Genomic DNA, 15999 nt, shown 5'->3' on the forward strand with positions numbered 1-15999 from the left:
ATTCAAAAAGCTACTCAAAGTAGTTTTTTCAATTAATTTTTTGATAAAAGAAATTATATTAAATAGTTATTAGCTAACAGCTAATTTATCAAACACTTTCCTTCAATCAGTTAATGTTATCAACTAGTTATACCATCTAATTAACCCAATCAATTAACAGCTTTCATCTCTGTAGTACTTGCATGCACCCTAGTACGCATCCATCCACAATGTTAGTGCTCTTGAATAGGAGCTTATTACAAAATTTGATTTTGAGAAAAAACACAATTGTTATTTGAAAGTGCGCTGTAGTTGAAGCTCGCCTTGTAATCCTAATTAGTAAAGAAGAATTTCAGTTGAAGATTGCCTTGTGATCTTAGCGAGTAAATGATCAAAAGGAGGTAAACTAGCTGCTAACAGTTGTTTTCTTAAGGAGTTGAATTTGCTATCTGATCAACTTGATAGGGTTTCCAGTTTATTAGTTTTTACAATATGAACATTATTGGTAAGGTGAGTGTAGCTTTGAGCACAAGTTGAACGTTGGGGTACTAGGTGTAGGTGTAGATACATCTTGCAATTTGTATTGATGCAATCCATAAACGTGTGATATTTGGATAAGTTATAGAGTAAGATAAGGCATATTGTGGGGGATGGGCAATGCTATATATTAGCAGAAACAGCCATTTTCCATGGTTTAAGGTGATGAAAAATTTGGTTCCCCATTTTGACCAGAAACATGTGTGCTGTGGAGAGGAGAAGATATGATCTCTTCATCATCATCATTATCATCTATCTCTCCTCCCCCACGTGCACCAGGGGTTCATAATTGTATATCTCTGTGCTGGCGTGAGCATGTCGGCTTTCTTTATTGTGCCCACACATCAACATATCCCTGTATTTAGTCATTGTGGTGGAGACTGGAGACGTTGTTGCAATTATATATGTATTCACTATGATTTTACAAAGCATTATGAATTGCAAAATGAATAGTATTGTCATCAATGTAACTTTTATAATATCGCGTGCAATGAAATTCTACTACGTTTTTTTTATCAGAAATATAAAAGTCATGTTTGAAAACATAGTTAGCTTTTCAGTCAATTTTAACTTATTTGATTACTTTAATTGTTTTACTTGGTTAAACAATCAATATGAGTGTTTGATTAATTAACTTTTTGTAACAACTTATTGCTCTAAAATACTGCTTAAAGCTGTTTTTTTGATCAGTTTTTTGAAAAAGTTATATTTTACATGTAATCGGTTATTAGCTAATAGTTACACTTTTCTATAATCAACTAATGTTATGAACTAGTTAAACACATTAATTCAGTCAGGTAACAACTATTTACTAAACACCTCAAAAGAGAAAAATTCCACCGTTAATCTTGCAAAATGACTGTTTGTATAGGTGTTTGTTAGTCGAGAAGCTGGTTTTGACTTTCTTTTTACTCCTCCCAAAAAAATGGTGGCCTTAATTTTCAAGATGTTTGAAACATGAAATTGTTTCCAAAGCACGAGGGGAGTAGCAAAATTTCTTCACCAAGATTAAAAGTCAAAACCATCACAAACCCACATACACAAATGGCGGCCTATCCGTTTATGTTTAAATGATGCTCTAAAGAAAAAAACTTAATGTGCTAACTGACTATACAAGTGGTAGATTGACTCTTCGGTGGCATTGAACCAATGGGTCACTGTGGAAGTTTGGTTAGATGGAGCAAAGAATGGCTAGAAAAGGATTGGACAGTTACTGTCATCTACACACCTCGTGGAGAGTAATGATGTTACGGATTAACTTGTTAAGGTGGTGTCGAGAAGACAATGCGATTGGATCGAGTTTCATACCCCCAGATGGTATTTGAGACATCCTGATGAAAAAGGAGAGTGAGCTCATGGCTACTACTGTTAGTAGCGCTTAGATTAGCTGGTAGTCGTCTCATCTCCTAAAAAAATGATGTTCTAAAGAACATGAAAAATGATATATGAACTCTTTAAGGGTAAAATTCTTATTAGCTAGGTAGTCAATGCACACACTCTCGAATAGTGACTACAAATTTTCTTCGCCATTTAAAAAAATAAAAAATTGTTGATTTCCCTCGTTATCTAGGTAGTCATTTATTGTCACACATCGACCTCCATTTAGTAAAGCACTTAAGTCAAGCCGTTAATTTTACTACTTCAGCTAGTTCAAGAGTAAAGATTTGATCCTAATTTAAAATTATTTTACAATTTTTATTGGATCGATGTGGAATGGTATGAATAACCCTTAAAGAAGAGATTATGTAGGTGTTGTGTTACTCAAGGAACACAATAACACTCTGTAATTGGATCATTTTCAATTCCGCGTTAAGTTGTTTATAAATCCTTAAAAAAGTCAAACTAAGTTGTCGGCAAAGAAGAGTAAAGAATCATGTCCTCATGTCCACGTGCCGCCGGCGATTGGATAAAAAAACACAACCACCACTTCTCTCGTGCGGCGTTCGGCGGAGATATTATTTCATAATACATACCCAAATAAATTATACAAAACCATTAATAAACCAAAGAAGAAAAGAAAAAAAAACCCTTCCAAAAGTCATCAAATTGGCATTCGGATAAAATTAAAGCAAATCCTTTCTAATCTCGGGTGTGATTGAGTGGAAGAGATTCATTCATTCTTAATCAAAGATTAAGAATTCAATCCTTGACTTTGAGTATAGAACAGTCATAAATATCCAGATCAACTGTGTCACTAAAAAAAAGATGTCTACAATTCAGCGATTGATCATGAAAATTCTGGGTACACAAAAAAAAAAAAAAAAAAAGCAAACCCTTTCTTAGACTAACTAAGAAAATTGTAAAGAAATGTCCCCTTAGAACCCTACATGCAGACCTTCCATGTCCCCAAAGAACCACCGTTATAAGTGTTCCGCCACCACCATTTCCTCCCACGCCCACGGCTGCCTTATTTAGCCCCACCTTCACTTCACTCTTCCAAAACCTTTTTTGTTCAAAACCCACTCTTTTTTTGTACCCAAATTTTGTTTCTTTTTACCTATATATATGGCTGCCGCCGGGTCTCCATGCGGTGCGTGCAAGTTCCTCCGGCGAAAGTGCGCCGCCGACTGCATATTCGCGCCGTATTTTTGCTCCGACCAAGGCCCGGCCAGATTCGCCGCCATCCATAAGGTGTTTGGCGCCAGTAACGTGTCCAAAATGTTAATGCAAGTTTCGGTTCATGAACGGTGCGATGCGGTTGTCACCATTGATTATGAAGCTCGAGCCAGGATCAAAGATCCTGTCTATGGCTGCGTCGCCCATATCTTTGCCTTGCAACAACAGGTAACTAATTAATAATTATTCAAAATCACAAATCAGTAACGTAACTTGCTCTGATACCAAATGTAACGAGTTATAGGTTATAATTAAGCATGGTAACAATTTGCACCCGGTATAACTCAAAATACATGTTTAGTTGTATCTGTGTTGTGGGACAAGTTCAGTATCAGGTGCAAACTAACGGTTTCGTTTGTACCTAAGTTTTTTTTTAAAACAAATTTTAAGGTATTTATTGGTATCATGGTGATTTATTACACTAGGTACAACTCGAAATACATGTCTAATTGTATAAGTATTTTGGGACAATTAAGTTCATGCAGTAACAGGTGCAATTTAACTTTTGAATAATTGTACATGTACTCTCATTTTTTACATACTCTAGTCCGTGATGTGGCATGTTTTGATTGCTTAATATAAAGAAGGTTAGGATTATTTTTATCCATTTTTTTCTTCAAATAAAATTTGGAGTAAAAGTTGGGATCCGAGTAGGGTTTTAGAGTCTAAGTAGTATATTTGTTAACTTTTTTGGTTCTACTTGTACTTAGGTTTTCTTTAAAAAAAAACAGAAATTTTAAGGTGTTTATTAGTATTATGCTAATTTGCACTTGGTACAACTCAAAATACATGTCTTTTTTTTTTTTTTTTTCTTTTGGAAGTGAATACATGTCTAGTTAGTTGTACCTACATGTATTATAGTACAAGTACCTACAACAAAAGGTGTATATATATTTGTATTATGTCGATACCAATATATATAAGATACTGATTGACACCATACAAATTTTTAAAAAAATTTTAAGGTGTATATGTATTGGTATTATGTCGATTTATACAAGATAAAATTCAAAAATTCATTCATGTTTGTAACGAGTATTATAAGGATAATAACTCCAATTCAAAATGCATGATTGATTGAGAATATATATATTTTTGGTGAAACGTCATAACATATATGTGTGGTTACAATTTTGTAATTAAGGTGGTGAGTTTACAAGCTCAGCTGATGCAAGTGAAGGCTCAACTAGCTCAAACTTTGATGACCAGCAACACAAGTGCCGCCGGAAACCACCAGTCGTGGCCGAGTTACACGGCGGCTGGCGGCGGCGCAGGGGGTTTTCCGGCGTCCGTGAACTCGGCAGGGTCGCCGCAGAGCTCCATGGATTCGTTGGAGGGTTATTACAGTGAAGGGGTAGGGTTAGTGAAGCAAGAAATGGCGGCGGCGATGCTGCAAAACTGCAGGGATAATGAAGATTACTGTTGTTATTATGGTGGTAATAATAATATTAATGGCAGTAGGAAGAGAGTTTCACAGACTGATTTGGGTGAGCTTCAAGCTTTGGCTCTTAGGATGATGAGAAATTGAGAGACATAATAATGGGTTTAATTTGGGGTATACTTTAATTTGATGGATGGTAATTAACTTACACTTTTCTATTTAGATAATAAATTTGATTGCTTCCAAAACTTTAATTTTCAATCTATATTTAGCAAGAGGATTAGTCTTACTATTTGATTCTAGTTCGGGTTAAGAAAATTTATAGTCAAACAAAAGAGTTAAAAAAGTTTTAAATCACGTCAAGAAGTGATTATGAATTATAGCTAAGTTGTCAGTACAGACTTAGCTCACTGAATTAGTAGGTAATATTTGAGAGTGTGAGAATTATGCTCAAAGTAGAAATTTCGATAGCGACACAGTAGGAATTATGCCCAAAGTGGGACCCGAAATGACCAGATGCTTTGTGCACACCAATATATGATTTATGTCCTCCCAAAATGCTCTATGTTTGAAAAATCTGATTATTTTGGACATAATTCTCATACTGTCGCCGTCTAATATAAATTTAAACCTTGGTCTTTTATTTTTCAAATATTACTTACTGAACCATGGAATTCCTAATTACTTAATATAAGTCTGTACAGTGCAGAAAAAAAATGAATTCCTAATTGCTTAAGTTGCATGCACGCACATAGACACATCGATTTGAGTGTTCTACTTTAAGCCGACTATGGGTTGGAAAACACAAAATGCTTCCACACGTTCTTTGTAAAGTTAATCAAAGGATAGATTGCCTACTCAAAAGTACTCATCATGTAAATATATACATAATTTCCACTGCCTTTTATTTTGTGTGTGTATAGTATAATATTTTATAGAGTAAATATCTAAAATGGTCCCTCGACTATAGCTAAATTCACAAATTGATTCTCGACTTTCAATTTCAACCAATTAAGTCTTTAACTTTGTAATTTTAACACAATTTGATCCTCTGTCTATTTGACCGTTTGTTGACTGTGATTTTTGAGGATATATATGTAATTCCATGGTCCATCGTCGATTTTTTAAGGTTCTGGTTGCATTTCAGACCGCACTGTTACATTTGAATCCAGTGACGAAAGCAATCTACCAAATCCGGTCGCCTTTCTTCATCCTCCCTTTGGATTCAATGTAGTTGAGTTCGTACCAGAACGAAGAAGACGACGTTTTTCCGAACCAGTGCAACGTCATCCTGGAGGCCTCCACATGCTCCAACGAGAGCTGAAGGTTCTTCTGGAGATCGTCGATCACGGTCAACAAACGGTCAAATAGATGGATGACCAAATCGTGTCAAAATTACAAAGTTAAGGACTTAATTGGTTGAAATTGAAAGTCGAGGATCAATTTGTGAATTTAGCTATAGTCGATGGACCATTTTGAGTATTTACTCTATTTTATATGATCATATAAATTGAAGTGGGAAATTTTTATTTAAATTTTTAAAAAAAAAAGAAAAGAAATTTGGTCCATATATATTTTAAAAATTTTTATACTTTAGACGGACTCAATATCTACTATACTAATAAGAGCCCAAGAGAGTTAGGCCTATAATGGGTAGAAAAAATGGCGGTCACAGATTTTAATCAAATGAATGGCTCAGATTGATTAAAAGATTGATAAGATTTAAATTTTACACTAAAATTTCCTAAAATACCCACATACCGTTACTAATTCCGTTAAAATTTTAAGAATTGCCGTTAGTTTTAACTTACTCATTGATTTCAATAAAAAAAAAAGGTCTTAGGTTCGAACCTCATCCCAATCAAAGTTGGCATAATTAGTACTCTATTTTACTCTTATTAAATTATATAAATAATAATTTAGTAGCTACAACAAAAAATTATAGATATGCATTTATTTAATTTAGAATTATGTGTCCACAATGCCTTTATTCAAAAAAAAATTATTCATTATCAATAAATTAAATAAGAGAAATAATTGTATTAGTTACACTGTCTTTATTTTTCTACAATATAAAAATTCTTTATATTCAAATTTATTAATTGATTATATTCGCTACATTGTCCTTACAATGTCTTAATTCAGTGAAAAAAAATTATTCATTATCAATAAATTAATTAAGAGAAATATTTTCATTAGTTATATTGTCTTTATTTTTCTCAAATGTAAAAATTTTTACATTCAAATTCATCAATTGATTATATTCACTACATTGTCTATTATCTTTTTTTTTTGCACTATTTTTCTAATTAAATATCAAAGTTATAATACAAAATAATGCTATATATTTATTTACCAAGTATTTTATTAATACCATGAAAAAATTAAAAAAAATATATAATTAATAAAGTCAACCATATTAACTACTTGAGAGATTTTGTGACAAAGAGAGTATTCAAATCACACAACAAATTGAAGTGAGAACTACCTTGCAATGTCCTTGTTTGACAATCAGCAGTTAGCGAGCGGATTATATTAGTGAATTTGACCAACGAATTTATTTAATTATTAACATTGGGTAGAAAAAATAACCGCCAAATTATTAAATCAAATGAATGGTTCAAATTGTTCAGGTTTTAATTTTTTTTTAAATTTTTCTAATTTATCCTTAATTATATGATTATCCATTTAACTTTTTCGTTAAATACCGTTAATTCGCCGTTAGTCTAATTATAAATTTAACGTCTAATATAGAATTATAATTACACCATTAATCTAATTCTAATATTAAAGTCTTAATAGAACTTAACCACAAATCCTAATGTCGAAATCTCCTCAAACAATATTAGTATATATTTAATATTTTATGCCCTAATTTTTATTTGTTCTCCCTTATGTCCCGTATTTGGTTTCAATCATACTTATACAATTATTTTATTGACAATTAATTATAATCAATCTTGACTATATTATCTTGCATTTGTAAACTTAGAATTACCTATTTAACCCGCACGGGCTTAGCTCAATGGTTTAGTGGGCAGTATTTGGGAGAAGAGATCAAGGTTTGAACCTCGGCGGCGGCAGTGCGGGAATTATGTCCAAAGTGGGCAGATTCCTTGTTCGCACCGGCATTTGGTCCTGTCTGCTGAACCATTGAGTCACCGTGATTTACAACTTCCTACAATGCTCTGTCTGGTCAGAGTGTGGGGGGCCCTTGGGGTAGGGGACTCAACCTTTGGGAGAAGAATTACCTATTTAAATACGCAAATTCAACCTTCAATTATCTATGCATGAACACTCAATATAATCTTGCCTTAAAATACTTTAAAGTACTTAGTTAAAAAAAAACATTGGGCATTATCCCAATCGCGCAATGCGCGTAAAAAACTAGTACCTTTTATATCAAATATACTTATACATGGTATACTTAATTAGTTGTATCGGGTATTGTGAGTATGAGTGTTAACATCCATACCTAGTACAGTTCAAATAAAATATATACATAATTATACTTGATATAAACGGCGTACACCAGCACCAATACGTTAAAAGTTTTCAAAGATTGCCCCGAAAGGAGCAGTCGAGTTGAGTAAGTGGAACATGATTATAGTATAGAATGTCAAGAGTTTAATTTTTGCTAACACAATCTCAGTTGATTCCGTCACACATGGTCTTTTTAGTATGATTAGGTTCACAACTCCAATGTAGTTATGATCTATTATCTGACTCTCACATTTTGGTAGTGGTTACGTACGGCCTACGGTCAAAAAAATAATAATAACAATAAATAATCAAAGATTATATTATACACTACTTATACACTATACGACAAAGTGCTACTGGTGCATGTACACTCAACCAAAAAGAGTGATTTATTATTCTCGTGCAATTGTTAAAGAATATAATAAATAAATAGATGGAGAAGTATATATATATATATATATATATATATATATATATATATATATATATATATATATATATATATATATATATATATATATAACAGGGCACCCATCAGCTGTCATTTATAATTAATTAGTTTTTTTTTTTTTTGGGTATACTATAATTAATTAGTTTGATATAACAAAATTATAGTATTATAAGCAAATATTGGAGAAATTTTGGTAAACACACACACATACATATATATAGGTCATAATCAGGTGTGAACTGATTTTATGCAAATCTACAAACTACCACCACACTTACTATATAATTGCACCGCACTAGATACGATTGCACTGCAAAGATTCTCCAAGTATGTCCAGGAGACGTTGCGGTGCAATCACGTAATAGTTGCGGTGCAATCTTTTAGTAGTTCGCATTTTCACAAATTAAGGGTGGTTCGCACCTGATTATGATTATATATATATATATATATATATATATATATATATATATATAATTAAGATTTAATTAATGATGTTTAATTAATTACTTAGCTTGTCTGAATAGACATAAAATTGGTTGTGTAGATGAGAAGAACTGGAGCAAGAAATGAAACATCATTGGTGTTGAAAATGAAGGACAAGCATCCATCTCATCATGAGAATTGAAGCATCCAATATTAAGGACCCACCACCCCTTGACACTTTACCTAATGCTAATTCTTGTCTGCTGTTTATATATATAATGTGTTTTTTATTTAATAATAAATGATAAGATTAATAATATGTTAGCCAACCACCTTGTGTTTAGATGACATGTAGTGACCTCTCTTCTGTGGGAGGTCATGAGATCAAGCCTCAGTGAACAGATACTACAATCTAATAGAGGCGTTGATCTTAAATCAAGTCGGAAGTCTTGTTCTGACCACTTTTGATATCCGGAAAAACCTTTGTTGCTATTTTTGACCACTTTTTACTTTCGACTTGATTTAAGATCACTTTCAGGTGGTCGTAAATTCCATAATTTCCAGTAGTGTGTGTTTGAACAGATACAACAATATAATAGAGTCAGTAACATTAAAAAAAAAAAAAGTTCTTATCAGTATACCAAAAGTTATAATAAGTAGGAATGTTCAATTATATATATATATATATATATATATATATATATATATATATATATATATATATATATATTAATTTGAGTAACAATCACTCTCACGTTTTGGTGACATGATGCTGAACTCTAAGACTTCGTCCAACAATATCACATTGTAAATTTATTTATCTTATTTTAATAATTCAATATGATTACATTTAATTATTATTCATTTGCTATTTTGAAAACCTTTACCTTACATGCAAAACCTTCACTCTCTCACTTTGGTACACTTATTTATGATATTATTAGAAATGTAGATAGGAACTTCGGTTACATTAACTTGCCTTTTGTTATGAAGTCTGCGAATAGTGCAGCACATGTGATTGCAAAAAGCGTCATTTCTATATCGGTCCTGAAGAGTAGTTTAATACCCCTCTTTTCTTCCTTTATGATGCACTTTCCTATGATATAATTAATTAAAACTCTTCTTTTTCAAAACAAAAAAAAAAATAAAAAAACCCATTAGATTTGTACTCATATAACCACTAATGGAAATCCGGTGATTTCTATGGGCGTTGGTGGATAGAAATAGGAAGGAAACATGTTTTCGTCTACTTATGGGGTTCAGAAAATTACAAGTCACTAATTTTTATTTACCTTTTAAAAATGGGTGAAAATTTTCTTTCACTTGTCGTGTTTGATAAGTAACATATATAGTTTAATATTTAATGTTACATAATGTATAAATCAAAATTTAAAATTTAACAAAAAATAATAATTGAAATGTCAACTCGAAAGGTACAATAGTGTTTGATAATTAAGTAATTAACATGTTACATGTAAATACACATTAAGGTTGTATAGTAGTTGTGTGGTGGATTAGATAGACAAAATGTCCCCTTGATTGAGTGCAACATGGCTTCATCATTACTGATGTCTGCTAATATATATTAATAGACCCAACCCATAGTGCTAAATTAAAGTGCTAATAATCAAATACAGTAACACTTGCACTAATCACCACTCATTTTTCTCAGATAAACCCCCGCCCCCACTCCCATATAATAACACATAATTATACTAATTGTTAAGATAAATCGTTTACCACTATGTCAAAAGTTATAACTGAAATTTGTGATGAATAATCAAGAGTCTAATTACTTATGAATGATCTAAGTGTTATTTAAATAGAAAAGTAACAAACTTGATTAAGTGCATAATTTTTCCTAATCGAACAATCACTTAGCGGTAAGATTTTTCCTAATAATATATATTGTATATTATATATTATATATTATATATTATATATTAGTACCTTAATTAAGTGGTGCAAGTTGACTAGGTTTATTAAGTGGTCTGGTTGGACTGAATAACTAGAAGTTATTATTCAACCAGACTCTGTGCTTGATATAAATCTGTATTGATGGGATACAAGATATTCATTATATAACACATTCAGTTACGGTACTCATGCTGCTCAAAATAATACCAGTACACCATCTAGGGTTCTGAGTAAGTGTGAGACAAAACGGCTAACCCTATTCTGCAGATCTACCGTTCAAGAGGCAATACGACAGGATATCAACCATGACTGGAGATCAATACGACTTCCGCTTCCGCTACTACGTTGTTAGGTTTCTCGTAGATTATTGTTCAGTATGGTTAGACTATATTAAATCTAACACAAACTAGTTTCAGAACTATCAAATTAGGGCAACGCAACTAACTAACAAACAGGTAACCAAATGAAAGCAGTAGAGAAGACACAAGATTTGGTCCCAGTTTAGAGTACGCACTCCTACATCTCGCGGGCATCCTATCGACCGAAAAAGAGCCAAAAGACTACCCAATTCACTATTAATCTTCACAAACAGAGATTCATCGAATCAACATGAAGAGCACAAATATATAAACATATGAAGTGAACAATTGAAAACACTAATGACTTAGCTAGGTTGATGAGTTCGTTCTTTGGTGAATTGGCTTACGATCTCCCGATCTACAAAATTGTTGTAGTGATAAATAAATTATGTCATCATAATTAGATGTGTCATATTAATAATGTTTAAATATTGATAACCTTTAATTTTATATATATATATATGGATCAGGTGCGGGATCTGCTTCTCATGCGGTTGTGCGGTTGCACGCACATTAAGCATTAAACTGACGCACTTTAACTACACAATACACGCACATTAAGCACACAAACAAACACTTTAAGAACACAAATTCACGCACCTTAAGCACTAAACTCACGCACCTTAAGCACAAAACCCACGCACCTTAAGTTTTCGACAGCTACTCACATTAAACACAAATGCACGCACCTTAAGCACAAGACTCACGCACATTAAACACAAGACTCATGCACCTTAAGTACAAAACTCACGCACCTTAAGCACAAAACTCACGGACCTTAAGTTTTCAACAACTACTCACATTAAGCACAGACTCACGCACCTTAAGCACAAGACTCACACACCTTAAGCACAAGACTCACGCACCTTAAGCACAAGACTCACACACCTTAAGTACAAAACTCACGCACCTTAAGTTTCGACACTACTTACATTAAGTACATACCCACGCACCTTAAGCACAAACCCACGCACTTAAAGTACAAAACTTACGCACATTGCTCACTGCACAATTGCACGGGAAATCTTCACCCGCACTGGAACTTAATTTTATATATATATAAAATGTGAACAAGGTACATATTATTTAGGTGTGGCATGATTTGAATGTATGCAATCCAAAAATAAAGGTGACATTTTATTGATTAATAATAGTCTTTAGGCCTATTTAAATCTGTTAAGCTTCGAGCCCATGACCGTGGCTTAGAATAATGTATATACTTACTTGATAAGAAACCTAGTCAAACGGCGTACAAAAAAACAAAAAATAATAAATAATAAATAATAATAAAAATAAAGGTGCAATTGCTTCTTCTCTCTTTTGTCGTTCAAAATGTTATAATTAATCATTCCACCATGAGATTTAACATCATAAAAGAACTATGGACTATGGTTTAATTTAACTAATCTTTGTTTGTTATTAGTGTTTTTGTTGGGTGAAGAGGATCGAATCAAATATTTTGTTATTGAAATGTGGCTCCAACTATTACGCAAGAATAAGAAAAAGACAAAAAAAAGTTTGTACATTTACAACTAGTTATAATTTATGACCTAGCATAGTGAAAAATGCTTAATCTTAACAGTTTAATTTTCAATTGATTTTGATGCGTAGTCAAAAATAGCATAATGGTAAATACTTGATCTTAATAATTTTAAATTGCTTTTGACGGTTAGCAAAAAATAACAGCGTGTTTTTGCTTTTGTTTAAAAATTAAAAAAAAAAAAAAATTCCAAAGTGGTTAGAGAATTGATTGAAAACATGATTTTTTTTGTTACAAACTTTAAGTTTTCAACAACTTTTCAGTAATCGAAAGTTCTAAGTTTCGATTTTTCAACGTGTATTGAATTGAGTTTGAGATGCCAGTTCAGACATAAAATTCGGATATCAAATTGTGTAGTCTAATTTGGAAGAATACTCAAAGGTAAAATATAATTCAATTCACTTAATCATACTTAGAATGCCCTTAAGTATTCCATAGATATTAGTTAAATGGGTGATAAGAGAATTGAAGTCCAAGCTAGCTAGAATGAGAGTTTCTTTTCAAAAGTTGAGCAAAGACCAATAAAAAGGAGAAAAAAGACAAATAAAAGAAGCGGTTTTAATAATATTAATTTAGAGTTTGGGGAAAAGAAAGTGCCCACTTTATCATCTGCCCAATTCGTGCTCTTAGAGGAAAGTTATGACATTCAAACATCTAATATTCCTTCTTCTTTTTCTTTTTTTTTTTTTTAATTTTTTTTGGGGGTCCAAAAAGAAAAAAATCAATAAAAAAAATAAAGAACTCTTTTCAGGGTGGGCATATAATGTATGTACTAATGTCCAAATGGACAACTAATATATATAAAAGGTGACGAGAGAAACTCTAAAGTATTTATTGGGTAAATCTCACTTATGTTTAATAATTTGTATATTACATTAAAAAGATCATGTGCGATGAATTCAATTGAGAGATTATTAACAATAATTAAATTTGTATTTTTTTAAAACAAAAATTATGTTCATTTCACTTGGCTACCTCTCTCAAGATAAAAATATTATATTTTTAGTTTTTGGAGTTATATGAGAATAGTTAAAGCAGGGCCTAATTATTAAATAGTTGTAAATATGATGTTTAGAATCATCACGTGATTACCAAGCCTATTAATCAGGCCACATACTTGGGCTTTAGCTAGGTTTAGAGAGAGCTATGGGCCTAATTCATATTCATGCCACACCATTTCTTCATACTTCACATAGATCGTGTTTAGATTAAACATTTATCACTATACTAGTATTTTTTATGCGCAACGATGGAATTTAGAGAAGAAAGTGAGAGAAGGAAAAATGCAATATGCTGAAATATGGAGAAAGGAGGATGGATCATTACTTTGGAAAAATCAGTCTTTACAGAAGAAAGCTTGCAGCCTTATATACAAGCAAGGAAAAAGGAGGGAAAGCTCAACAACTAACTGCCAAGGTCTAATCAGGTTCAACTGAATTAACTGCCTCCTTGGCTTGGCTCTTTGAGTGTTGAGTGGCACGTGTTGACACCCCCCGCAAGCTGGAAGGTACATATTGTGTAGCTCCAGCTTGGAGACAAGATCATGAAAGCTATTTTGTGCAAAGAGGCTTGGTAAAAACATCTGCAAGCTGATTAGCAGAGGAGACATGCAGTAGTTTTAGAACTCCTTTTTGTAATTTTTCTCTCACCAAGTGACAATCTAGCTCAATGTGCTTCGTTCTTTCATGGAACACAGGGTTCTCAGCTATGGCTATGGCAGACTTGTTGTCACAAAACAACAAGGCAGGAGGGTTTTTAACTATCCCCAAATCTTGCAGCAGGTACAGTAGCCATTGGATTTCACAAGCTGTGGATGCTAGGGCTCTATACTCAGCTTCAGAGGAACTTCTTGAGATTGTGGCTTGCTTTTTGGATTTCCAAGTGACCAGGGAACTGCCAAGGAATATGCAAAAGCCAATTACTGATCTCCTAGTGTCTGGACAAGCAGCCCAGTCTGAATCAGTGAATCCTTTCAGCTGCAAAGATGAAGTTGTTGAGAAGAAAAGGCCTTGTCCTGGGGCTGCTTTGATGTACCTGAGAATCCTGTGAGCTGCTTGCATATGTGCATTAGTAGGACATTCTAGAAACTGGGATAATTGTTGAGTGGCATAGCTAATGTCAGGCCTTGTTATAGTTAAGTACAAAAGCTTTCCCACAAGTCTTCTATATTGAGATGTATCCTCAAGCTTTTCACCAGTGTCTCTGCTGAACCTTTCTGATGTAACCATAGGAGTTTTTGCAGGCTTGCAATGTATGAAATCTGTTTCTTCAAGAAGCTCCAATGTGTATTTTCTCTGTGTCATGGAAATTCCTGAACTGCTCCTTGCAATTTCCAATCCAAGAAAGAACTTTAGGTACCCCAGATCTTTAATATGAAAGGCATCATCTAAGTGCTTTTTGATTTGCTGAACTTGAATTGAATCAGGACTTGCTATCACAACATCATCAACATAAACAAGTAGAGCTACAAAACTGTCTCCATATCCTCTGAGAAATAAGGAGGGATCAGATAGAGATTGCCTGAATCCTATGTGTAGAAGCTCTTGAGTCAGCTTCACATTCCACTGTCTACTTGCTTGCTTCAAACCATATAGGCTCTTTATCAATCTACACACCTGACCAGGTTTTTGAGGAGAGAACCCAGGAGGAAGCTTCATGTAGACTTCTTCAACAAGGTCCCCATGAAGGAAAGCATTGTTGACATCTAGTTTGTGTAGAGCCCAGCCTTTGATTGCAGCCACTGCCAATAACATCCTTATGGTAGTTATCTTGGCAACAGGACTGAAGGTGTCAAGGTAGTCCAGACCAGGGGTTTGTGTGTACCCTTTTGCAACCAGCCTAGCTTTGTACCTTTCTATGGTACCATCAACTTTAAGTTTAGTTTTGTATACCCATTTGCATCCTATTGGTTCCTTATTGGGAGGGAGTTCTGTAAGCACCCATGTGTTGTTGGCTTGCAGAGCATCAATTTCATCCTGCATAGCCTTTCTCCAACACTCCTTTTTGATAGCTTCATTATAGGTTTTGGGTTCTTTGGCCACCAAGGCATTAACAACAAAGGCCTTGAACTTCTGAGACAGACTGTTATAGGAGAGAACATCAGAGATGAGATGTGGAGATGTTCTCTTTGCAGTAGCATTCTGACAAGTATAATCACCAAGGTAGGTAGGAGTGGTTCTAACTCTGGTTGATCTTCTTAGCTGAGGTTCAGGTGCAGGTTCTGTAAAGAACTCTTCTTGAACTGCTGATGGCATTGATTGAACCTGTCCATCAGTATCTCCTTGAGCTTGATGATGATCTCTTGGATCAGTGG

General features: G+C 33.4%; 1 protein-coding gene across 1 annotated transcript; it reads left to right on the forward strand.

Annotated features, from left to right (window-relative positions):
- Positions 1 to 2895: 2895 nt before the first annotated feature.
- LOC109173582 (LOB domain-containing protein 16-like) lies at positions 2896 to 4761 on the forward strand. Its single transcript, XM_019322828.1, has 2 exons — positions 2896 to 3300; positions 4277 to 4761. The coding sequence occupies exons 1-2, from the start codon at positions 3022 to 3024 to the stop codon at positions 4658 to 4660; spliced, it is 663 nt and encodes a 220-aa protein (XP_019178373.1). The 5' UTR covers positions 2896 to 3021; the 3' UTR covers positions 4661 to 4761.
- The last annotated feature ends 11238 nt before the right edge of the window (positions 4762 to 15999 follow it).

This window comes from Ipomoea nil, unplaced genomic scaffold, assembly GCF_001879475.1.
Source record: "Ipomoea nil cultivar Tokyo-kokei standard unplaced genomic scaffold, Asagao_1.1 scaffold0482, whole genome shotgun sequence".
Lineage (NCBI taxonomy): Eukaryota > Viridiplantae > Streptophyta > Magnoliopsida > Solanales > Convolvulaceae > Ipomoea > Ipomoea nil.